The 26,064-nt window shown below is 45.4% G+C and overlaps 1 protein-coding gene across 6 annotated transcripts in view; it reads left to right on the top strand.

The window, feature by feature from the left end:
• Positions 1-26,064, top strand: part of PITPNM2 (phosphatidylinositol transfer protein membrane associated 2) — a 132,701-nt gene that overhangs the window by 91,189 nt on the left and 15,448 nt on the right. For 4 of the 6 annotated variants that reach the window (XM_032199240.1, XM_032199237.1, XM_032199238.1 and 1 more), the window contains 11 exons: positions 133-456; positions 3,449-3,544; positions 7,031-7,135; positions 8,017-8,087; positions 10,757-11,001; positions 11,474-11,663; positions 12,698-12,817; positions 13,103-13,314; positions 18,206-18,381; positions 18,743-18,913; positions 21,645-21,794. In XM_032199240.1, the coding sequence (XP_032055131.1) occupies positions 133-456; positions 3,449-3,544; positions 7,031-7,135; positions 8,017-8,087; positions 10,757-11,001; positions 11,474-11,663; positions 12,698-12,817; positions 13,103-13,314; positions 18,206-18,381; positions 18,743-18,913; positions 21,645-21,794 (1,860 nt within the window). The remainder of the gene's footprint in view (positions 1-132; positions 457-3,448; positions 3,545-7,030; positions 7,136-8,016; positions 8,088-10,756; positions 11,002-11,473; positions 11,664-12,697; positions 12,818-13,102; positions 13,315-18,205; positions 18,382-18,742; positions 18,914-21,644; positions 21,795-26,064) is intronic. The other 2 variants (XM_032199242.1, XM_032199241.1) reach the window with 1 other exon arrangement.

The following is a 26,064-nucleotide window of genomic DNA, read 5'->3' as shown; positions in this document are numbered from 1 at the left end:
TGCAGCTTGCATCATTATGTTGTCGACACTGCTGTAATATCAATGCCATGGTGTCTTTAGGTTTGGGGGAAGGGAACGCATCTCCTCCTGCAGTTTTGTAGCTTTGGTGACTGGGACATTCTGATTTTGCAGGCTTGCGGAAGGTCATGGTCCGTGCACATCGGCAGGCATGGTGCTGGCAGGACGAATGGTACGGGCTCACCATTGAGGATATCCGGCAGCTGGAGAAAGAGGCACAGCTGATGCTGGCTCAGAAGATGGCCCAGTTCTGTGGTGAAAATGATACTGAGCAGCATGGAGTGAAGGACACTCCTGGTGAGAAGGATGTTGAAGTCGACATAGTTTCACCTGTGGACACAGAAGATGCTGCTGGTAACAGCGAGACAGCCTCTGGGAGATCGCTCACCAAGCAGTGGTCCACCTCTTCCAAGTCCTCACGGTCTTCAAAGAGAGGAGGTAAGATGCTGATGATGATTTATTCCTCTGAACTGTGTGGAGGTTGGGCTTTAGATGTGTGACTATGGCAGCACCTTTGAGACAACACACGTTTCTCCTGGGAGTCCTTTCAGCGCTCATAGGAGGCTTTTTCTGCTGGTGTTGTAGGCTCAGTCTTCTCATGTGGCCTCTTATGGGCTTGGAAATGTTTGTAGTTATCCCATAAGTGTGACTCTCAAAATGACACGTGGCAGACTTCTTACAAATCTCAAAAGCAGAGAAATTATGGAAAACGGTAGAAGAGCAGGAAGGAGCTGGGTAGTAGTGCTGGGTGGCAGAAGATGACAAAGTGCAGAGAGGTTTTGCCCCATTACCCACAAGCCACTGATGGCTTTTAGAAGTCCTGGTCCTTCAGGAATGTTCCCTTCTGGATGCCTGCCTGTGTGCTGTGGCCCTATGGAACCAGCCCAGCAGCAGGTGGCTGTTAACTGCTCCCATCTTCCAGGAGGCAGTTACTACCAGGCACCCTGGGCACCTGGGCTGTGGTTACACCTCACCACATGCTGTTCATTTCGAAAGCAGACGTTTGGCTCTGTGGGTGCCGCAGCACAGCTTACACAGCACTGTACTGCATCAGCTGCTGGAGAAATTAAGGCAGGTCACTGTGCTCTGAAACCAGGTGGGTGGGGGCTGCTGCCTTTCGTGGGTGGTAATGCATGGTGGCTGTTTGGGGACCAAAACTCCCAGCCTGGGTCTAGGTGAGTCCATGGATCGAGTTTACATTCCCCTTTAAATACCATTCAGGAAGTTTTCAGGATTTTGTTGTTAAAGCCCCTGTAAGGGCTCAGTTTTGAGTCCTGAACATCATCATTCACCTCTCCAGCAGTAGTCAGCTTTATCTTTTTTTTCCTTTTATTTTTCCCCCACGTTAAACTCCTGCTTTCTTTGAACCATGGTCTACAAAGGGGTGAATCCTCAGCAAGAGACAGAAAGAAGGCTTGAATATTCAACAGTTCCCTCTCCTTTTAGTCAGGCACAGCTGATATCTGGGTAATAGCTCTTGCAGCAAGAGGGAAAAAAATCTTGATTTTCCTGAAAACCCCAAGGGGCAGCATTTCTTCCAGTGACAGTGGAAGGGGCATCTGAGTGAGAGAAGCTTATCCATCTCTCATATGTACTAAATATTGGGAGTTGATTCTCAATTTTTATTTACCACTCCATCACTGATTTCATCACAGGGTGAATGAGATATGAGCAGTAGTTTTACCTCGTGATGACTCACCAGAGTGAGCCCTGGGGAAGAACCTACCAGACGCTTCATAAATCGTTGGATAAGGATAAAAATGCTGGCTACTTCTCTTGCACCAGGATTTTATAGCGATGTGCCCATCTCTCATTATGCTCTTTGTTACGAAACCCCTCTTCCAGTGCTGACACGTTCACTGGCAGCCGTAGCTTTCAGCCCTTTTAGGGTTTTACTTAAAGGTTTTCGCTGGTAGCAAAGCGTGAATTTGCTTTATTCTGCAGATTGCCTCAGCTTTTACAGGAAAAGTAATGAAAGAAATGAATTGTGATGTGCTGAGAAGTACGTCACACGGATATTTTAATCCTTCTTCATGCTGGCAGCGCATTAACATATGGAAGCAAGGAGGGCTGTCTCGACGAACCGCTACCTCCGGCTGAAAAAAGCAGCGCCGCTCCCCAGAAGATCTCAGTCTTTTCCATACCATGCGAGCGAGACCTCTGGTGATAGCAGGACCCTTGTCGCCATCCCATATGTTATTATATGCTCTATTTTTAGCAACTATTATGCGAGTGCCTTGACGTCACTCCGGCGTGAATTAGCGCTGCTCTGCCGAGCTCCCCCTGCTCCCAAAGGAGAGGGCGGTGGGGTAGCTGGGGGCTGCCCAGCCGGCGCTGAGCTGCAATTAGATGACTGCACAGGCTCTCCATCGTCTTTGCATGTGACAATCAGGGAGCAGAATTAGAATCAGAAGCGTTTCGCTCACATTTTCGATGCTGTTACAACAGCCTGAAAAGAGCTCGTGCAGCTCTTGCAGGAACTGGAGCATTTCAGTGTCTTTGCACACGCTAAATGGGAATTTGTCAGTCTCTTCAGGTTTTTGCTGTGTTAGGTTGGGTGGCTGCTGCAAGGGCTTTGTGTGTGCTCCGTCTGTGACATGCAAGAGCGATCTGAAAGAGGGGAGGAACTGTGTCTCCTGTTCTTTGAGCAGTTCCCTTCATCGGACTGCATTTCTGGGACAAGTTCAGTCAAGCAGAGTTCAGGCTGCATCATCACTAAAATATATCTGAATAAAATAGTGCTGTAATGCGTTTATATATGGTGCAGGGAGCTCCGGAGGGGAAAGTAAAAGGGAGCAGGTGGGCGTGAGGAAAGGAGAGTGAGCAGGAACCAGGATTGTTGGTTTTCCTCTCTGCTACACCAGGACCGCTGCTCTGTCAGCTCCCCTATGAAGTAGTTGGATAGCATGTTGTTTAAATCATTCAAGTTTAAAGTTTAAATAGATCTCTAATCCAATTTGTGTGGAAGCAATTTCCTTCCAGAAAACAGATTATTTCTATCCAGGCTGCTCTGCTGAGCTACCCACCCAAAAGTTAGCAAAGCAGAGGCTTGGCTTGTGTGCTGATTAAAGGCACGAAGAAAGCTTCCAATCAGCCTGCTTCCTTCCTAATTGCAAACTTTAAAACCCAGCTGATTTTGCACGTCCTACTAACAATTATAAATAGCTGCCATTCAAAATAGCATAAGAGTGGTACAAACAGCTTGCTTTAATGTAACATCTTGCTGGCAGGTTATAACAACAGTAAACAAACAGGATCTGTAAAACGGTACACTGACATCACACCAGCATCATCAGGGTTTTGTGTTTTTAATATTGCAGCAGGGAATTTTCATAGAGAGCACACGACTCTTCCTCTAGCAACGATCATGTTGGGAACTCTCTGTCTTGTCGATGTAGCATATCGCATAAGGCTTTTTTGTTTCTTCCAGCAAGTCCCTCACGCCATAGTATCTCTGAGTGGAGGATGCAGAGCATTGCCAGGGATTCGGATGACAGCTCAGATGATGAATACTTTGATGCACATGGTACGTGGAGCCTAAATTACCATCATTTGTTACCTGAAATGGTGGGGGAAGAGGACGGAAAGCATGAGAGGCTGGGGGGTGAGTGGGGAAGGAAGCAAGACTTTTTGGCTTTGTTTAAGTCCATTCCTTTCTAACCAAGCTGTGTGCAGCGTCAGTGCAGCTTCTTCGAGCTTCCCCGGCATCACTCAGCAGACTCTTATATTTAACAGCAACATTTCAGATTTTGTGATATATCTGAAGTGATCTTGAGCAGTCTCAAGCTTTTTTTTTTTTTTTGTATTTTATTTGGTGCATATGTGTGGGTAAAATTCAGCAATGCTAACTGGACGGTGGGTGTGTCTTAAAGATTCTGATTCAGTAAGGCAAGGTTTTTTTATTATTATTTTTTAATCAGTAAAAGGTATGATTAATTGTCCTGTCTGGGCTTGAAGAGACCAAAGTTTGCCTTATTAACTCCTTATTCTCCTGTTCCTAGAAATACAGTAATGAATGCATTGGGGTAATTCATGTACCAAAATTCATCAGTGTTCATTCCAGAATTCCCAGAATTATTTTTATTGTTCATATTAGGAGAAAGCCATGGTGTTTTTTTTCCTTTTTTTCTGTGCATGTTTGTGAAGAAGCTTTGTGCCACTGCATTCGTTTTATATGTTGTACTTTATGTGTGGTTAAGCCTGAGAGGCTCCATCTCTGCTGACAACAGATGGACCCTTCTCTCGGCTCGTAATGCTAATCTAAGTTCTGTGCGCAACGTGTGCTGCTGGAGTTGGTGACCTTTCTGTGAAATGGAGTTGTTAGAAGATCACACCCCAGTTTTGTAAAGCAGAAATTCAGTAATGTTCAGCTAAAGTTCAGTCTCAAAAAAATTATAGTATCATGCTCCAGAGGACTTGTCTCATCAAGTCTTTAGGCACACATCCTAAATTCTGGGGTAAAATGCGGCATGCTTTTGGGACTTGCACAACAGCAGCTCAAGTGGCCAGTGTGCTTGTAAGTCAAGGTGATGAATGTGTCTTTTGCTCAGAAAGAGAAGGGCCAACTTCATTTAAGTGTCTCTATTAACTTATGTAGCATCTACAAAAACTTTGTAGGGATTTATTGTAGCAATATACATACAAGAAAAGAGGAGTGAGTCATTGAAATGGCATTGCTGCTATCCACCCTCTTTTTTTTTGGCTTTTTAACTACTCAGTAATAAAATTGAGATGGAGACAGCTCTGCCTGGGATGCAGGCCCCCAGGGAATCCCTGGAGTGCTCCTGAGGGGCCTGGGAAGGAGAACTAACAAAAATGCGTGCTGCGGTTGGCATCTGCCCCTCTGTTGCAATACTTTGAGGAGTTTACAAGGAAAAGCAGCAGCTCCTCTTCTGCTCGTACACAATGCACCTCCCTTTACGTACAGACTGTGCTCTGCAGTCGCCGCACAGTTGGGTTTGAAAGGTCTGCCTAATTTAATGGGATTCTGGCTTATGAGCACAGGTGTCACCTCCCAGCTCTGGGTCTGAGCAGGGGCTGAGCACCGGTGCAGCTCATCCTGCCCAGGGGGGTTGGTGCCACAAGAACTGGCATGGATCAGGATGTGAGCCAACACCCAGCAGAGTTCCTCAGCATCCTCAGCAGTGCTTCCCAAACACACACGTGCTTCCTTGCTGTGCAGTGGGCGTACCCCGAGCCCAGGAAGCCGCCTTGTCTTGGGCTTCCCACTCATCGCCGTGCACTGGCATGCTATGGTAAAGATGGTGACAAATACAGTAATATCTAATTTCTATCCTGTAATAAATGCTAATAACAGGAGTAGTATCCCTTTCAGTGATCACTTAAGCAGTAATAAGGGCTGTAATTAAACCTCTCGAGGAAATAAGTTCAACGTTTAGCTTAAGTTGCTGAAGGAGCTTGGAGTGCTATTTTCCCCCTAATTCTCTGCCAGCACGCGTGTCGCACGCGCATGCTTTCCCCTTGCTCTGATCAGGTAGCTCTGTGCTGCCTCGTGCAGGGAACTGGGGATTTACTCGGATTTTTTCCATAGCTGAAAAAGGAAATGGCATGCTGATAGCAAGTGTCCAGGTTGCTGTCTTTTTATGGTCAATGTGTAAATAGAAACTCCTAAAAATGATTGGTCTGTGCTTGGCTTGCGCTTGGATCTGAGCTGCTAGCTCAGATATGTTGAAAAGAGTAATATATCTCATAATCTTTTTGTTCCTGATTCTAGGATTCTTCCAACTAATTATCTTTGTAACTGTACAGCAACAAGGGGGAATCCAAGGCTGGGTCTCCAAAGATTACAGCTTTTAGATTGTCAAGGCATCTGTAAATGCTGCTGTTATTATTATGTTTATAGCTCTTTATTAAATTTACAAGCCCAAAATTTTCAGGAAAGAAATAATAAGCACAGAACAATAAATAAATTAGAAGCCAATTAACCTCTGCAACAGTAAAAGATGCATCCTTAATATAAAAAAGCAAAAAAGGAACCAGCAGTTCATACCAAAAGCATCATTGTAAGACTTGAACTGCTGCTGTTTGCTTTGCTGTGGGTTCAGACGGCAGCTCCAGGGCTCTGGGCTGTTTCTTTTCCCAGAAAGCCCAATTTGGACTTTTGCTGCTTGCAGTTAGGGCTGTGCAGTGCATCCATGTGTTGTGTGGGCTCAGGGCATGAGCCTGCTGTCCCTGTCCCCTGCCTGGGATCAATCCTTTGAGGGCTCATACAGAGCAAGGCTGTTACCCTTTCTGGATATTGCCAGTGGGGTGTTTTACAGGGATTGTCCTTCATGTGCCTGTTCCTTTTTGTTATGTTCCTAGGAACATCATATTTTTGCGACCCTTGTTCTTAATCAACTGTAGTAAAATTAGCCAGGGAAGAGGATCTCAAGGTAGGAGGGAAATGGCAGACACTCAGGCAGTGTGGTCTTGTCTCCTAAGGAAATTGGGCTAAAGATAGCCTGGGGAGTTTATGTTTCCTTTATTACTCATGCCTTTTTAGGTATTCAGTCCTATTAACAATAGTGATCCTTATCACTGCTTCCCCCAAAGACCTCACTTGGCTTTCAAACAACTCAGGGAGGATCCTTGCAGCCAACGTTGCTTTGTCCTCTCCTATACTGGAACCTACCGACTGCTTTGGCATCCTCGGGCGGTGTTACAAGGTGGTGCCAAGCAGAAAGCATGGCAAGGAAAACATCAACCTTGGTGCCTCAAATGGTAGTGTTAAAAATCCATGGGATTTTTTCCACATCGTAGGATTTTTGTTTACCAACATGCAACTAAAAGGTTTTGTTTTCGTTTCAGAATAGGCTTTTGAATATATTATATAACAAAAGCTGTATTTAACAAAAGCTGGTAAAGTATCATGTTTTATTATGACTTAAACCATTCAAATGTTGATGAGATTACATAGAGCTGTGGGGTCTTTTGTTTAAAATTCTGTTCTGTGCTCTTGCCTGTATACATATTTGTTTGTGTGTGACTCTCAAAACATCTGTTTTTAAAGAGGACTTGTCTGACAATGAGGAAATGTTCCCGAAAGAAATAACCAAATGGAGTTCCAATGATCTGATGGATAAAATCGAAACCCCGGAATGCGATGATGTCCAGGGTAATTTCATTTTTTTTCTTAGCCAAAACTGCATGTGATATTTCACAGTATTTCCAGGTAATTGTTACAGCCCCAGTCTGAAAAAGGTAAAACTTGTTATCTTCGACTCATAAAAGGAAAAGCTGAGACAGAGCACAAAAATGACTGCCCAGTGCTGCTGAAAAAGAATTGCCCAGTGGGAGCTGGGATAAGGAAGCTCTCGATTCTCTTTATTTTCCATGTTGGTTGGGTGCTTTTGTGCCACAGCCAGGATTCTCTCTTATAATGATGAAATATTCCAGCTCCGTCTTGAATCACTCGAATTTCTCCCAGCTTTTCTTTCCTCTTGCTCCATCCTTTGTTCTTATCCGTACCTGCCTTGGTTTTATTTCCTGCTTGTTTTGAAAAGAAGTTGACTCCTCAACCAGATCGATTCATGTAGCAGCACAGTAGAAGCTGACACCTAGGCTTGCTGGTACAAAGTCAGTCTGTGTAGGCACAGACACACGAGCACATCAGATCTCTGCTCCCCCCGAACAGTTCAAGCCGTTCCTTTTATTTTTCCCCACAAATTGATCATTTCTGACAATTGCGCAGGGATTTCCCGTTGTTGCCATGCTTAATGCAGTAAGGATGCTGGGTTGCTGTAATGAGAGGATAGCGTGCTTGTGTTCTATTGCTTACTGAGATTATGAGAAATTACTGGAAAATAAGTGACCTGCCATTGCCCAGGCTTCTCTGGTGGAAGGAGGCGGGTGGGAAGGAGAGGGCAATTAGATGAAATAATTAAAGCGCTATGAGGCAAAAAGGCTGAGAGGCATTGGCACAATCTGCCTTTATTGGAAGACTGTCTTTGCCAAAGTGTCTTGCAGTGCTGATGTTTTAAACCTATGTGCTTCCAGGTGACTTGTATCACGAGACGTCAGCAGAGTACCACGTTGGCTCCAGCGTAGAGAGGCTCAGCATCATTGAAGTAAGTGCTTTGGTTTCTTATAATGAGATCCCTTGTTGCTGGAAAGTCTCCCTGTGGGGTAAATGGGGTAAACTGCTTCCTTTGCTGCGAGCGGTGTCTTGTCTTTGTGTGTTGTTTGGAGCCACGCTGGCATACTCTGTACTCCATGGCTAGGCTTAAGGGATTATTTCACCTGTCTTTTGAACATCATATCGAAAATTCTCTGTCGTTTGCAGGCAGTGTCAGGTATCCAGCTGGAAAAAACACTGATCCTGTGGGGATAACTGCTGCCTGAGGCACTGCTGGTAGAGCTGCCCTGATAATGCCAAATGAGCTGGTGGAGATGTGGGAACAGGAGAGCCGTGTTCCTGCAGCACCACGGTGCAGGCTGCCGTAGTCCCACTGACACAGCTGTGCTGTAGCCCACTCCTCCGAGCTGCTCAGGGACTTGTTTGGAAACCAGTTATAGCACAGCTTGTATCAGAGCTCGGGATAAAATAATAAATAATTACCCCCCTGGCTTTCCAGATTTTGAATATACAGGCTCTTGTACTTCAGAGTCCTAGCGAGACCGCGTGTTGTGGAGTGGCTGTACTCATCCTACCTTGCAAGCATCTGTGTGGCACAGATGTAGCTGCTTGCAGAGTGCCTGCTGAGCCCAAGCTATGTCACAGCAACTCAAAAATGATGAGTTTGGTATGGTCTTTGGTACTATTCTACGTGCCAAGCTGTATGTTCATGGTGCTCTGGTTTTGCTTTAGAGACTGAGGGCTATAGGGAGAGTGGATGGGGATGGGAATGGCTCCAGCCAACTCAACATAAGCCATCCACAAGTTACAGCCCAAAGATTTCACCTAGAGGCTGAAGTGGTGCAGAGAAGTTGCTATCTTGCTATACGGACTCGGATCCCTCCCATTTCTGGCTTCATTTTAAAAAAAGAGCTTGAAAGTGAAGTGAAAATGCCTGTTGTTTGTAGTTGTTCACAATTAGTCCACTAAAACAGTTTGAAATTCCTAGCCACCATTGTGGGGACTTCGAGTTTACCAAAAGGTAGTCCAAGAATCAGTGACTCCAGATCTTAAGTGACTCCAGATCTCACAAGAAAGTTCGAAACAGCCACCTCCACCCCAAAGTAATCAGCAGTTGCTTGCATGTTCCCCACTTCCTTTAAGGGCAGAGGTTAATGAACTGGAAGGCAAAGGTGCCTCCAAATGACTGCTGATAAGCCTCCAGATGACCTGAGCTTGGTGACTCATGTTGTTCTCCAAATGAGCACTTAAACATTTGGCTGAAAGCAAAAGCAGTGCTGAGATGTGGAGAGAACTCCTCCCATGCCTCCAGCCAGGCAAAAGTTCACCTTGCAAGCACTGTAAACTGGAATCAGGGGTTTAAAGAGCAGGCATTAATACAATGTAATGGTACTAAATAATTAAAGGCCATTCTTGCGCAGGAAGTCTGGAAAATCTTTATTACAGCCTTGGATGTGAATTTTAATGCTTCTGGTGGGCTGTGTATTAACACATGCTTTAACATTATCTGGTAAAAATGCAAGCTAGCTGCTAGGCTGCTAATGTGTGCCTGGGCATGCTTCCCTCCCACCAGCATGTTCGTCAGGGGCTCAATTACTGCTCAATAGACAACAGGGGACTAAAGACGCAAAAATGAAAAGAATTTCCCAAATAGAAAACCCTTCTGCCTCTCACCCCTTCCTTACCCCCTCCCAATGGCTGCAGGGAGTTGCCTTCCTCTGGGGAAGGAGCCAGGATGTTCTCAGATGTTCTCTGCCATCCCCTGGGATGAGGCACAGGAGCAAAGATCAGCACCTCCTGCTTCCACATGTCTCAGAGGTGTACGGTTAGTGGGATTTGGGTCTGCATGGGAGCTGTTAACACTGAAAGCCCTGAGAGTGGACAGCTATTAAAAATAGTTTGCTCCGTTGTGTTATAACGTGCAACCAGTGCAAGTGGATGATCTTGTACCTGCTTTTGGGGCATCACAATTGGGTGTACAGCTGTTCTGGTGGTGATAATGCTCCCCAGTTCAGATACAAACTACAGGCTGTCTGTTGAGGCAAGGAATTTATTTGATGTAGGAAGCAAAGTACCTGGACAGCCATGATATAAACCTTTACTGTGTTCATGCAGCAGTCTCCCAGCCAGATGTTGGCCATTCTTGGTTACAGGGAACTTTTTTTTCTTTCTTTTTTTTTTTTTTCCTCTTTCTTGTGTGGGAAATAAGACCTGAAAGGGGAAGTCAGGTTCTCTGTTGTTGCATCCAGGTGTATCTGAGGTCCATTTCCATAAATTAAGCACATTCTCTCTACAAGACAGTTTAGTTTCTTACCCGAAACATGGAGAGATTATTCTAAAATTTCATGCTTCCTGCGTTAAGAAACCTTATTTTCAGTACACACTTACTCAGGATCAGTTTATGCTCTTTTGTGCTTGTGCCCACACTGTCCTCTGAATTAAGTATCTCTTTTCCTTTCCTAGCTTTCTTTTCTCATCTCCACTGTGTTTGAGAGCAGGCATTTCATCCTTCTGTGGCACTGATGTGGCTAATGCATGTATTATAGGTACTATGTATTAGCTTAGGGGAGAAAATGTGATAAAATTTGCATAAAATGCATACGGGGCAAATACAATTTCTTTGCAGAACAAGCCTCCCTACTGTGTTCTGTTTCATCCTAGGACGAGTCGGTGCAGCCGTTAATGCAGCCAAGTAAAATCCATGTCCTCCTTTTGGTACTCCACGGGGGGAACATCCTGGACTCGGGAAGTGGTGATCAGAGCTCTAAGCAAGGGGATGTCAACACCATCACCACCGTGTTTGACACAGTGATGAGGGTGCATTACCCAGCTGCTCTTGGACACATTGCCATCAGGCTAGTCCCTTGCCCAGCCATCTGCTCCGAAGCCTTTTCGCTGGTGTCCAGGTAAGTGGATGGTTTAAATTTTGTGCTTGCCTTTTTTTTTTTTTAATCCATGAAATGCTCTGTATGTGGTAGTGATCGCTCTGACCACGCTTTGAGAATGCACTTATTTAATATACTAGAGAGGCATTCAATCTCGATTTCATACTTAGCTGCAGTGAATACAGTAATCATGCAGCAAGAGTTCTGTGATTGATTTATTCTAATTAATCCAATAAATACTAAAGCTTTAATTCCTTGTCTGAGGGTTGTTCCATCACTGTAAGTATGTTGTCCTTGAAGATTTACTTTTGATGGGAGGGAAAGATTTATTAAGCTCTCACCCATTCACATTGGAGTAAATGGCCTTTGCTATCTTGTTTTTTTTTTTTTCTTTTTTTTAAGCAATCCTCATTACTAACTGTACTGTCTGTAAATGGCTTTCCCCACTCTGCATCTTAGGCTGAGTATTTCCCATCTCTCTTGCCCTCTCCAGCCTCAGCCCATATAGCTATGATGAAGGCTGCCTATCCAACAGCCAGGACCACATCCCCCTTGCTGCACTCCCTCTGCTAGCGACATCATCCCCGCAGTACCAAGAAGCAGTAGCCACAGTCATCGTCAGAGCCAACCAGGCCTACAGCGAGTTCATCAGATCCCAGGAGGGCATGTCATTCAATGGCCAGGTGAGCCAGCAGCTGTTTATAGCCACAATGAAAGGAAGAGCAAGTGAAGCAATTTCCTTCTGAAGCTCTATTTTCATTACTCTCTCAGGAGGGATGGAAACACGACAGGGTTGAGCTGCAATAAGAAAGCATGCTTCCATTTCTTTCTGAAGGAGAGAGAGATTATTGCTTATGCTCTGTCTAGAACCTTTGGGATTCCAAACAAAGTCAGAGCTTGTGTTCAGAAATGAAGCTACAAAGCTGTGAAGTTAATCAATTTTCAGCATGACACACCTTTCCAAATCAGGAATGCTACCTTTGTTACTAAATGTGATCTCTACTCCCATTGCAAACCAAGGCTGTTTGAGTGTTCCTGTCTTTAAAGGACCTTCAGCAGCTCTCACTGGGGTTGCCTGTTGCAAAAGTGGATTTCTTTTTTGAGACAGCACAGCTGCTGTGCCCTGTAAATACCATGACTGAGCATCACACCTCTGTGAGCAAAGGCACTCTCTAGCCCAGTGGGATTTAAGCTATTGAACAGGCTGTGCCCACTGCTCTGCTGCAGTGTGATTTATCCACCCCGAGTTTATTCCAAGCCCTGGGGCCCCAGACAGCCCTCTACTACTCAGGGGTCTCAGTGCTGTACTGTGCCTATCTGCTGAACACACTTGGAGGCAGGACAGCATTATCTCCTCACAGCACAAACAGAGAACAGAAGCACAGGGAAGCTTGCCTGAAGTAGCACAGGCGGTTGGTGAGGAGGAAATCAAGCTTGTCTTTTTGAGACTGGAGTTAGGGCAATAGTCAGCACTCTGTGTTGCTTCCACCCTGTTCCAGTGGGCTGGTGGGGACAGCTAGAACATATTAGCTGTGTTAGCTAGTAGGAGTCTGCAGGTCTAAATGGATGTTCATCGACAAAATAGATTTACTGATGAAAGCACTGGTTATCCTGTTACAGCAGCTTTCCCAGGTATAAGCCAGCACTCCTTTTAACTGTCATCTCTGAACCGAAGTCAAAGGGCTCTTCCCTGCCCCACTTCTGTTGCCTTTTTCAGGTCTGTTTGGTAGGAGATTGTGTTGGAGGAATTCTGGGATTTGATGCCTTATGCTACAGCAATCAGACTGTGTCCGAGAGCCAGAACAGCAGTCGGCGAGGGAGTGTTGTGAGTGTCCAGGTAACGCTGGTTGTCAGTGTCTGTTGGGAATGGGTCTGCTGGCCACAACACCTCCACAGCCCCTGATTTTAGTAAGGATCTTTGCATGAAAGGCCAAAGACGGTCTTCCTAATTGATAGCCAGGCCAACAGGTATGTCCTAGAGCATGTGTTAGGAGTTGGTGGCTTTGCCCTGAATGGGATCTTGATGTAGATGGTGAAAGGAGGATGGAAGGAGAAAGATAAAATGTGGGTGTATTCCTGATTCAACTGCCAGAGTGGTAAATCCATGTATTTCAAATCCCAGGATACCGACCTCCTGTCTCCTGGAATAACAGTGAACAACACCTATTGCTCCAGTGGCTCTAATCTGGAAGCCAGCAGACACCTCAGCAGGAGCAACATTGATATTCCCCGTAGCAATGGAGAAGATCCAAAGAAGCAGCTGCCACGAAAAAGGAGTGATTCATCCACCTACGAGCTGGACACAATCAAGCAGCATCAAGCCTTTCTTTCAAGGTAAGATTTAGAAGAAACAGAACCAGCAATATTCTGGAGCTGAGATCAGTGCACCTAGGAAACTTCAATGTTGCTTTGTCATCCTGTGACAAGGAAGGTGGAGGAAAGTGTAATTTTACATTGGAGGAGTATAGATTTCATTGAGTGCATTGTATATACAAAAATAAAAAAAAAATAACAGCACCATTAGTGGCAGGGAGAGAATCCAGCTGCTCTACTGCCTTTGTATTACAATGGGAGGAAGCAGCCCTTCATCCTGTCTCTTGACAACCCAGGCAGTCAGGTAACTGCTTCTTTTGCTGTGCTGCAGTTGCAGCATAGAATGGTTTGGGTTCGAAAGGACCTTAAAAATCATCAAATTCCAACCCCCCTGCTGTGGACAGGGAGGTCAAAAAGCAAATATATAAATAGGGTGAGTGAAAACAGGGAAGCAGGATTGGGGATCGAGTGTTGTTTTAATTTCTAAGCATCTTTGAAAGCTGACCTGTTGTTGGGAAAGCTGAGCATGTGTTGTGTCCTTTAATTTTGGCCTAGTTTGAGTGTGAGATTGAATTGCAGTGCCCTTTCCAGTCATAGAAGTAGGTTTCTGCTGCCGGGATGGTTAGATGCTGTAGGCAAGAAGTTCTCAGCCCTCACTGTTTGGCTGACTCAGGCAGCAGCCTTCACCTACACACGAGGATTGTTGTCTCTCTGCTGTCTTACATGACTATTTGGCGAAGCCACCTGGGCCCCTGCATGAAGCAGGGACAGGGGATTGGGTTTTGTCCCCTGCCAGGGCTGCACCCTTGCACCAAGGTCACGTTTCACATTTGTTACTCACTACCAAAGCCCTCAGTATCACATTGCAAAGCTTCTTCAAATGGACTTTCAGAAACGTATCTGTTAACATAACTGATAAAATTTTCATAGCGGTCTTTCCATTGCTGCTGATCATTCAGGGATTACTTCTGTAAGCCCAGAGGCTTTTTCTGACTGTTTTTTCTGACTCATTTGCCTGTGGAACTGGATAGCCCATCCCTTTCTCTCCTACAGGACCAGACAGGCTGCATCATCCTCTTAATCCCTCTTCCCCCCCCTACGACCCAGGTACTGAGGAGCAACGTCTCCCCCAGCAAACGCTGTTATCTGCATTGTAACTGTGTCCAAGGCTGTTTCTTTTGCCCTGTGCTGAGCTGAAATCCTGTCTCCAATTTCTCCTTCTTCATTAATTGCAGTTGTTGCTCCAGCCCAGGGGCTCCTGTTGTCCTGCCACATCAGGGGCCCTTTTGCAAAAGATTCATAGGAGAGAGAAAACACCAAAGGGAATGTCATTGGGGCACAGAGTTACTATATTCAGAAAGATAAGCTGCATTTACAAAAAAACAAAAATCCACAATAAGCTTCTCAGCTATTTCTAGCAGGTTAATAAAAGGCAATCAGTCTCTTGTTCATACCTTATTGAAACAGCCTCCTGTATTACAGGAGAAAATATGAGTCATGCAAAAATGTGCTTTCTCTTCCTTGTTCTTGACCTCCAGAGCACAGACTGAGTGCAGGGAAGTGGGCTGGAGTCTTGCTGCATTTTTGCATCTGGTTTAGCAGAAGCAGTGGGCCTGCGATGGCTGAGGGATTGCACGGTGCCATCTGTCTCTTCAGATAGCTTTGTCCTGCTCCTCCTTGCTCCATCTCCTAAGGAGCGTGGCTGCTCCCTTCAGGAAGCACTCGAGGGGAGCCTGGAAAGGGCTGTCAGTGTTCAGTGAGATGGGTTGCTGCACCTTTACTTCTTTGGGGCTTTCATATCTTTTCTAATCAACCTTTAGACCTTGGGTCAAAAATAAGCCTCTCCCACAGCTCAAGAGCCAGATTAATTCAGGAAAAAGAGCAGCCTGATGCCGTGAGTTGTCTTTGCATCTCTCCCCCTCCAGTCCCTGGCGCAGGGGCGGTTCGGGGGCAGGGGTTCTCCTCTTCCACTCCAGCCTCTTGGCAGGGTGTCACACCTGGCCCCGTCCCCAGACCTCGTGCTCACAGCCATCATCGCCGAGCAGCACAGTCATGGGCTGAGTGCCCCAGCGCTCCCGCTGTCACTAAATAATGATTTTCCCATATGAAAACTAAGCTCTGATGTGACACAGCTTCGTGCAGGAGATTGGCGGAGCAGAGCCAAGTTTTCCTAATGGGCACCGCATACTGGCAGCCTGGCATATGGGGGCCTTTCTGTCCGTGCCTATTGCAGATCTCAGCTTGTGCCAAAGACACTCATTTTTATTCATGTATCAGACCTACCCGCTTCTCTGGGATAATGCCCAGCAAGCCAGAGCAGCATCTGGAGATTACAATCACACATTTATTTTTAAATTCAGTCCTTCTGCACAACTACATTATTTCTGGCTGTGCTGTACTTGTATTATTGTAAATGAGTTGATTTGCTTCTGAAATCCATAAGCTCTTGTTTAATTAATGCACACAGTACATCTGCTGCTTTTTAAAGGGAGAACAGGGCGCTGTAGGTTGCTTGGAGCATGATGGATTCAGAGTTCCCCTTGGCTCTCGTTTCTTTTGATTGCAAAAAAGACTATCAAGTTCCTGGTAAAATGAGAGGAGCTGTCCAAATCGCTGAGCAGTACGGCTGTTCTCGTTCTCTTTCGTTCCCCACGAAGAGATGCCACGGGAAGAGGAGCAAATACACAAAAAGCCTTGTACCAGCCCTGCCGTAACGCATCCGCCGTCAGGATCCTTTCTGTGGCACGTTCATTCAGATCACGCTGCCGCTGCCCTGTCTTTGGCAAAACCCAACTCATTCTAAATAACTTCGTATTCCTTACACACGGCACACTTAATGCGTTGCAGTCTTGACAGCTAAAATAATTGTAGCTTCAGTGAAGGTGGCTTGTTTTAAATCTGTTTCAGCGTTGCACATCTTGGCAGTGTGATCTCGGGGAGGCTCGTTCACATCACAGAACTGGGAACATACTCATTTTAGCTGTCACTGCCGTAACCTCTTGTTCCTCTCGCTTTTGACATCACTGTTTTGACTTTCTGTGATCTGTATGTCTGGCGTAAGTCAGCTTGTTATATTTCCCTGCGGATGGTAACCAGGAGAATAGTACCGCAGGCGTGCAGGCGGGCTCCTCTAGGCAGTACCTGGCAGCAGGGCACGAGGAGAAAGGTTTTGAGCACCTCTGGGAGCAGCGGCCAGCAGAGCAGAGGTGCTGTCTCTGGGGCAATGTGCTGTTTGCCAAGAAAACTCAGTCCAAGTGAAACCCACTTCTCTTCCCATCTGCGTTTTTGCAGCTTTTCTTTTACTGAAAAACAGCTACCCCAGAGGGGAAGCGTGCGCAGGGGTGAGCGAGTGCAACGGTTCCAGGGCTCCAGATGGTGGGGAGGGAGCATCCCCATTTCCCTGAGCATGGCAGTGCCCAGCTGGGCAGGCACACACTGCATTCAGAAGCAGCAGCAGGGAGCCAGTGCTGTGGCACGCGGAGCCATGCAAGTGCTGCTGAGCACCTGGGACTTCGTCTTGGGGCTGGGTAGAGACTTGCATTTGCATCGTGTCTGACTTCAGGCCAGTAAACCTTTCATCCAGCCCAACTGTTGTGGTATCCATTTATCCTACATATTTTATAGACTCTGTTCAGATGCTTGTTGAAGTGTTGGAAAACACCCTGTTAAGATGTTGCTGGTAGCCTGTCTGCAGCCCTCCGCTTGCAGCTGTAGCAGTGAGAGCCCAGCAAGGCTGCAGTCGGAATCTGCAGAACCTGGAGAGGAAAAGAAATTGCAGCTTATTGCTCTGCGGTCGTGAGAGAATGATCTCAGAAAACCTTTTGTGAACCGGGTTATTAGAGTTACACATCTGCCTCTTCAGCTTTATCCCAGATCTAGCCTGCAAAGAAACACTGCTTCCTAGCACGGGGGTGGATTCCCAGGCTTGTTATCTGAGGGTTCCTGTTTCCTCTGCCTCCGTGTCCAAAGGATATGTGACGTCAAATCCCTGTTTTAAACCTCTGTATCGGCCAGCCTGCACTGCACACAGGTTGAGATTTTCAAGGAGATTTGACAACTGAAAGGAACAGAAAAAAGCTTAGACATATTCTGTATCTTTTAGGTGCAGTTACCTGGAGTTGTTGGGCTGGGGTTGAGAGGTAGTTTGAGTGGTAATAACTTGGCATACGTGATCTCATGGGCAGAAGAGAGGTGGGAGGGTCCTGGGTGCATGATAGAAACAATTTACCCCGTGGTCACTGGGTTAATTACCCCACATTTCCATTCCCAGTGTGTGCCATGCACATGCATGAAACTGTGCTTCAAACTTGGTACACAAGGATCTTCTTGCAAATTTTGATCTTCCTTTTTCTTTTTCCCCTCCCATTTTCTTTTTCTCTTTCCTTTTTAATACTGTAACATTTGTCCAACTACTTGCAAGAGGAAGAAATGGGTAAGCAAAGCTTTCCGTAACATTTGAGAGTAAGGTGATGGAAGGAACTCAAATGTTGACAGCCAGAAAGCATAGCAGTGATGTGTGTAATAGAGTGAATCGCTGTAAATCTGCTTTTTCCCTTGGTGCTATAGTAATTTTGCTTTGCTGGTTATTTTAGTTTGCCAGTGACTGTTCCACTAGCAGTAACCAAGTTTTTGACTCCTAAAAAAGAAATATTTGAGGAGAGTGGAGTGTGTAAATGAACCCACTTGAAGCTTGGATTTGTACAGTCTATGTGATGCCAATGAAATTGGGTCATTGTTTGGGGGGACACTTTGCTGGATAATAAACTAAAGTGAAGAGGCATGGAGAGTTGATTGGCACCGTTTCTTCACTAAAGAGACAGAATTCTTTTTGCTGTTAATCACTTATCTGGTCCTCAATTATGAAAAAACAATATGAATAAAATTTTGTCTTTATTTTCTGCTCTTGTTCTAGTTTACATTCTAGTGTTCTCAGAAATGACCCGGGGTCCAGACGATCTAGTAGCTCCACTATGCTGGATGGAGGAAATATTGGAAAGTTTGAGTTTGAGATCACGGACTTCTTCCTCTTTGGTTCTCCCCTGGGTCTGGTTCTTGCACTACGAAAAACTGTCATTCCAGCTCTTGACAGTAAGTCCTGATGTAAACTGTTGAGCTCACTGAGTAATCCAGTAAAAAACAAATATTTATGTATAACACTTACTGCACCATAAGGAATCAGATCACTGTATGCTCTAGCCGACACTGATGATACAATTTATTTGTCATTTAGTTCAAAACATTAAAAATACTGGGAAATTTTTGAATCTGTACATGATGTGCTGATAAATTGTTTCCATTGATTAAACTGGAAGATGAGGGAGATGATAAATCTTCAGTGCTTTTTCTGTTTTTGTAAACTTGACTGTTATCTGTTTTACAGACAAATATTTACAGTAATCTAACAAATAACCATGTGATATTTGAATATTTTTTTTCTCCATCTCTTCAGTCTTTCAGCTCAGACCAGCTTGCCAGCAGGTCTATAACCTGTTCCACCCTGCAGACCCATCTGCTTCACGCCTCGAGCCTCTTCTGGAGAGAAAATTTTACCTTTTGCCCCCCTTTAATATTCCCCGTTACCAGAGGTTCCCACTGGGTGATGGCAATTCTGCTGTTCTGGGTAAGTCACTTCGGATTCATATTAGCAGTCTGAAGGGTTATATCCACACTTCACATGAGGTTATCAAAGCAATTGGAAAGGCCAAGAAAGGGAATTGGCCCCGTAATGTTAACCTTGTTCCTGCTTTATCAAAAGTAGTTTTCTTCCAACAAAATCAGTGCCTTGTGACTCAAATGCCTAACATGTGTCACACAAAGGCCATCAGCTGCTGAGAGTCGGAATGTGGTGACCTCTCTTTGAAGGTCCCTGCTTAACACCCAAGCTGGTGCTTGTGGTTGGGGCTGGATGAAGCATGATTAACTTGGCTGAGTTTCAGGACCTTGATGTTTGGGACGCCAGTGAAGACTGGAAGGAGCAGAGTCAATAATGACATCATGAGATGATTTACTTGGTTGCACCCTTTGCTTTTTCATGGAACCAGCCAAAGGACTGGCTACTGCCCACGGGTGGGCTGGTGACAGTGCCTTGCCTTTGCCACCTTGCCAGTGAGAGACTGTTTTCCTAGGATACCTAGGATTCCTCTGCCATCAGTGGCCTTTTCACTTGCTCTAGCCCAATTGCAGCAGTAACAATGTCTAAAATGGCTGTCTGCATGTCCTTTTGGCTGCCTGGGTTGCATCTGAAGCAATTGTGTCCTGACCATGCCCTGCCTCGGCTCCCATTACATCAGTGCTCTTGCAGTTGATCTAATTAAATAAATTATATTTCCTACCATCTTCACCTCACTTCTGTGCCTAGACTCTCATAGTCTGTTGCCATTTCAGTGCAAGATTTCATTGCAAGGAGCTCTTCAGGAAGCTTGTGAGAAGCTTTCTGCACTGTGCAGAACTAAATTTGACCTTCCTGCTTCACCTAAAGCTTTGGCTCCCTGCAGGGTCAAGGCTTTGGGGCAAGAAGAAAAATTTCACCATAATTTTTCCCTTGTTCTAGGTTGTTAGTCAAAGGCTACTTACAGTAAACAGAGCAACTAGGAGTCTCTACTGTAAAACTAGATTTACAGCATACAAGAAATCATGCTGGCAAACCAGAGTTAAATACAAAAGCCATCAGCTAGAAAGATTGGGAGTTTTTTTTCTGTAAAACTCTGGTAACTTCCCATTTATTTAATCATGTAGGACCAAATGAAGAGAAATATATATCCAGAGGTGAATAAAAAATTGATGCTCTGCATCACTTTTAAACTGAAAATGCAGAACAGTGGTCTTGTATGTATCTGTATCTTTAAGGATTGTTTTAATTGCTGAATCTGATTTGTTTAAATGGGCATAAACTAAAATCCATGTTTAATGGAGTGAATAAAATACTTTCTGCAGGCCCTACTCACTCATCAAATTTAGCAAAGATCTTGCTGCAACACTCTTTAAAAATGGATCCACCCACAACTGCATTTGTACCCAGTCCAGTTACAACAGCTCAGGGAATCTGTAGCAACTTGACAAGCAGATTTTTCTGGGGGTATGCTTTAGGTATCAGCTGCAAGTGGCTTCTTATAAAAATTAAAATGAAAATTCCTAAACACCTTCTTCCTCTTAACTATATTTCAAGTCCCCTGTTCTCAGTGAAGCCTGAAGCAAAAGCCCCGTTGCCATTGAGCAACCTTCGTTCTGGTTATCATTCTGTGCAACAAGCAGTGATCTTATTAATTTACTGGGCCTCCCTGGACCTTTGTTAAGTTGGCTGTGTCTTAAGTTTAGAGAGACACTTCTATGTAATGTAATGGAGAGGAGTTACACAGCAATTAGCTCAACTCTGAGAAGGGTTGAACGATTTCAGAACCCTCTCCAGGTTTGAGCTTTGTTATTAAAAGAGATGCTGCTTTATTTACCATGGTGAATAGAACTGACAAAAAAGCACCTTTAAATTCTCTTCTTGAGTAAGATGAAGCCTCTTCGTTAGCTTATCATAAAGTAACAGACTATTCCTTTCCATTAGAGTAAAAATTATGTTGAGATTTATGCATTACCCAGAAGGGCTGTTCTGACCATGATTTGCAATGCCACTGCTAAAGCAGGAGCGTTCACCGTAGGGTGCTCCAGAAAAGTTAATTGTTGCTATAATTAAGAGATACGATTTGGTGATCATGTGCAATTCAGGTGCTCAATTATAATTAGTTATGTACTAAACATTCTGTAGCACTATTTGTGTGTATCTCCTTGCACAGATAGCTGGCTTTTCATTTATTTATTTATTTTGGTCCAGGGCTCAGGAAGCCTCTTAGACTTCTGTTTTGCCATCTGTACTAAATGCTGGGTCCCTGTTTGATTACAACCAACGTGCAGAGTGAAATCAAATTCACATCCCTGCTTACTCCTGTGCTTTGCACTGTGTAGGCTGTGAGTCTGATTCAAGTAAATCTCCCTTAGAGCATATATTTTTTTTCTCCTTGTAGTAAAAAAAAGATTTCTCTGGATCTGCTGGGTATTTGTGAATTCAGCTCATTTGGAGGAGCTGGTTAAGAGACTCCTTTTTCTTTTGTGGTTGAAATGCCATCATTTTGCTCTCCTCTGCTACCAGTTAATCTCTCTGATGTGGGTCTATTTGGAAAGTCACCCATGTTTTGTTTCTTTTCCTCTATTTGAAGGTTTTCCTTTCATTGAAGACCCTGACTCATAGTTGAAGTGCTCAGTTGTAACTGTTTGTATGTTAACACTTTGTGGCCGCATGTCTGTTGTTCTTTGTCCTTCTGTTCTTTTGTTTTTTGTTGTTTTTTTATTTTCCCATCTGCTTCTAGTTGAGACAATCCAGAACAATCCCATCCTCCTCATGGAAAGTAGCCCTCTGGGTGCTCTCCAGCACCAGGACAGCTTCATGGAAACAAGTATCCCTGTTCCCGTACTGAATTGGCAAGATGTTTCCAATAAAAGTGCCGGTTTTGCTGAGTGTGTGTAATCTACACTTTTGTATTGTTGTCTTGGGTACTTGGGGTGCTTTTTGGAGATCATACTGTTACCTCCTGGAGCTGAAATCTTCATGCTGTGTCTCAGGCTGTGCCACATGAACAAACTGCATGGGATCGTGCTTGGGGTCTGGGAGACCCAGCAGGAAAATGAATGAGTTGGCATTACAGTGCTGAGTTTGGAAGGGGAGACTGCTGCCACATGCTCAGTTTTTTTCCTTCTGTGGTGGCTGTGCTGCTGGGAAGAGGCTTTGGCACGGAGATGTGGAGTCCCCAGGTGGCCCTGCTCGTGTGCAGGATCCCCTGGAAACAGTTTGGTTTGTCCACAGCGTGCAACTCCCCAGCACTCAGCCACACTGCACCGTGGCCAGAAATGTAATGCCTGTCAGACCAGGTTTTGTCCATTTGAGTATTTCGTGTTTGGACAGTGCTTGTGGCTCTGCTGAATACACTGACTGAGGCTTTCAGACCCCAAGGTAGCTGTATGTGTTGGCTTTTGAAAATTAATTTCGCGACTTCTGCCTTAAAAGCAAACTTTGACGCATTCATTTTGCCTTTTTTTTACTGTTGTAAATGCTGCATGGCCTCATTTATTCTGGTGGTGGCTGGTGCTGCATCGTGATTTTAATGAGATTTGATTTTGTTTTGGTTCTTTCTTTCCCATGTCTTACTTGCCCATTCTCACTTTTTTTTTTTTATTATTATTATTTTGCATTGGGAGCCTGATTCAGCTGCTTTTTATTTATTTATTTGTTTAACAAGCTGACCCTTGCTGTTCATGAGCAGTCCAGTACGTTATGTGGTCATACAGGATGGCAACATCGCTGACTATCCCAGATAGTCTCTCCCTGATGGTTTTCAGGTGTGCAGTTGCCATGTTGCCCGTGCTGTGATGTTCTGTAACAAAGCAGAGGGAAAGGATCTGGCACTATTAATTAATCACTTCGGAGGTCGCTGATGAAATGCCCGTTAGCTGTTATCTGATACATCCTGCTGGCAGGACAGGGCTTTCAGAAGCTTCTCTGCTCTCTACCCTGTGTTTCAAGAGCATGATGTGGCCAAGCAGTGCTTGGTGTGACTGCAGCAGGTGCTGATTCCCAGTTCAGCCACTGGGAATGGATCTCCAGAATCATAACAACTTAAGGACAACAGAAATTTGTGTGGAAATTTGTGTGGCTCTTGATCTCAGGGTAGCGATTGCAGAGTGCCCAGCACTGGCTGGTGACTGGTGCAGGCAGGGTCTGGCCTGTGCTGAGCAGCTGGCTGGCTTCTTTGTTTTTTTATTGAACCTTCCATATCTTCAACTGCTTTCAGTACTCCCTGCTTCAGTGGCACAGCTCAGCCTGCAAAGAGCATATACTGAAATGTGCCATTTGGATGCCCCAAGGACTTAACTCGGTGCCAGCAGTACATTAGAAGGATGGCCCGGTGCCGTTCACTGAGTGCGAAACAATTAGTAAGAACATTGACGAATGGGTCCATAAACAAAAAGGTACAGCACTGAAATGAGTATTAAAGAGCCATAGCCAGGCAAAAACAAAGTGATTTTGCTTCTTACGGCAGCTCTTGCAGAAGTGCAGTTAAATCTCAATTCACGCATCAGTCTGACGTGTGCTGCCGGGAGAGGGATGATCAGGGTGCCACTCGGGCCAGGTCTCCAGCTTTGGGAGCTTCCTCACTCTGGTGAGGTCTGCTCTCAGACATGGTACAAAGCACGTTTCAGCCAGCTCAGCAAAACAGTGGCACCTCTGTCCACCTCTATCTACATGTATGTCCTGAAGGAACAGCTGAACTTGGTGGTTGATGGCTAAACTTGATCTTTCTGGTGCCGGTCCTGTTCCAGGCATCTGGATTGGGTTGGAAGTGTTTGCTGGAGAAACCTCGCAGGCTGCCACCTGTGAAAAGCAGAAAGCAGGGCCCTTCTGGAGCAGGAGCTGTCGCAGGGGCTTGGTCACTTTGTGCCGCTGTGGTAGCATCTGCTGCATCCTGTCCTGGTCACATCATTCCCAAAGACAGCCCCCTTGGTTTCCAAAAGGCAAGAACCTTCCTGCCCAAGGGATTTGGTACAAAGAATACACAGAGTTTAGGAAAAATGTTGTTAGTTTGTTTCTTTGTGGGTTTTTTTGTTCTCTTTTTTTTTTTTTTCACCTGTGGGTCAGGTCACAGGTTTTTATCTGGAAGTTGCTGTCACAGCAGCTTTGGGGTTGAGGAAGCCTGGCTAAAGGGGCAGTTTTCTGTCCACGTTTCCTGCCCTGTTTCTTCCTGGCCCTCATTTTTTCTTAGAAACTGTAATCTTTCAGGAACAGAGCGTGCATAGCTTGGGAAAAGGGAGAAACATGACAGTCACCCAAGTGGGCTGGACGCAGGAACGGTGCAGTCAGGCTGCACGTCAGCCCCTGCAGAGCAGACTCCTGCCACCAGCACACAGCTCAGTAACAGTAAAACAGAATAGTTTTTTATACAAGTGGAGAAGGAATCCTGTGTGACACTAGCTTGCATGGTGCTGGAGGGGTTGTTGAAGTGGTTTTTGTGTGTTGACTTGTTTTGTTTTTTCTTCAGACTCAAAAATCCAGAGCTAGGCACAGAAAGACAGATGACTAAGAAAGCAAGCCCAGAGTGCCACTGTTTTTAACTTTATGTACTTTCCAGTTCCCGGGCCCATGAAAAAAGGAGGTAAAAAATCACGCAGAGCTAAGGGAAGATAAGCTAACAGAGCCAGAGCTGTGATCAACCCATTTGGCCCAGCCTTTCCTCCTGTGTAGCATTGGTGTAAGACTCCAGCTGCTTCCTAATTCAAGCCACAGATGTTTATTTTTAAGGGAGAAAAAGAAGTTCAGGCCTCGCTGGTAGGTGCAAGCTAAACCTGAGCCTGGCATTTTTCCTAGTCGGACAAAGCCAAACCTCTCCCTGCATCTGACCAAGTTCAGGGGAGCTGACAGTCATCACCTGTGCTGCAGCTGTGTTGGGGCACCCGTGTGATGGGAGGGGTTATTGCAGAAGGATCTCACAGTCTGTACAGACAAGGAGAAGAAGGGGTAACCTGGAGAGGTGAGAGGGCTGTGCCAGGTCTTGCAGTCAGTAGGTGCCCGCAGTGGGAGTGAGACCCCTCACCCTGTCTGTGGGGTTGAACTCAGCCAGCTCCTGGCTTGGCTCATGTTTCCCAAGCACAGCCTCTGGTCGAATTGTCTCTCCTGCCTCGTGCTGGTGCTTTCTGCAGTAAGAAAACTCTGCTGGCCTAGTGGGGCTGGCTGGGCTGTGGATGCTGGTAGCAGCCTTGACAGCCAGCAGCTTGAGGCAAGGTGAAAAGTGGAGGAAAGTGCTGAGAAAGTGATGCTGGTAATGGCCTTTCAGGCACAACGTGGGCAGTGTGTGAAGCTCATCATCAGGTCAGGCTCCCGCTAGGACTCAGATCTTGCAGTCCACAAAGCTTTTACACAGAGCAGCTTGTGGCCTGATTTTCCCTGCAGAGAATAGAACTCTTTTACCGACACTTATCTACACATTTTCTGCTTCATACATTCTCTTTCCCTCCGCTGCAGCAGGATTTGTGTGGGCACAGACACTGCTGCTGTGAACTGAAAGATCGGAGGAAGCAGAGCAGTAGCCCCAAGCAAAAAGATCTGTATTAAAATAAACCAGTTGCCAAAACAACGCCTCGTGTCAGCCGCACGCTGGGATCAAATCCAGGGATTGCCAAACTGGCTGAAGTAGGCGGAGGATGTTGTTGCGGGGGAGTAATTTACTTCTGTTCCCCGTGGCATCTGCTGCCCAGCTGGGCACAAACTTTTGCCCTGTCTGGAAAAAAAAGCTCAGATGCTGCTACTCAGGTACAACAGAGATGGGCAACATTACAGCAGTAGTAAATAGCTTTGCTTTTGCATGTTACTGTCATACCTGTGTTGCCTGCTGTGAAGCACGTGGTATCGGCACCACAAACCCTCTGCAGTGCAGGATGTCCCAGAGACGCTTAATTTGGCCTCAGAGCATCCACAGAGGGGTGGGTGCTCATACCACTGTTACAGGGGGAAAAATGAAACGCAGAGATTTTATCTTGACTTTCAGCATCTCTTGGTTTGCCAGTCCTGAACGTTTTTAGGTCCATTTCCCCCTAATACATGTATAAGGGCCACGTGAGCATGCCTTTAAATCCTCCTTTTCTGTATTTATGTACTAGAGGGTTAAGCCACACTTGGTAAACCTCAGGTTGGGATCTAAAATCCAGACTTGCACGTTGTACAAAAGAAGCTCTGTTTTC

Source organism: Aythya fuligula, chromosome 17 (assembly GCF_009819795.1).
Source record: "Aythya fuligula isolate bAytFul2 chromosome 17, bAytFul2.pri, whole genome shotgun sequence".
Lineage (NCBI taxonomy): Eukaryota > Metazoa > Chordata > Aves > Anseriformes > Anatidae > Aythya > Aythya fuligula.
The sequence above is the reverse complement of the archived record's forward strand: the minus strand, read 5'-3'. Positions and strand labels throughout refer to the sequence as shown.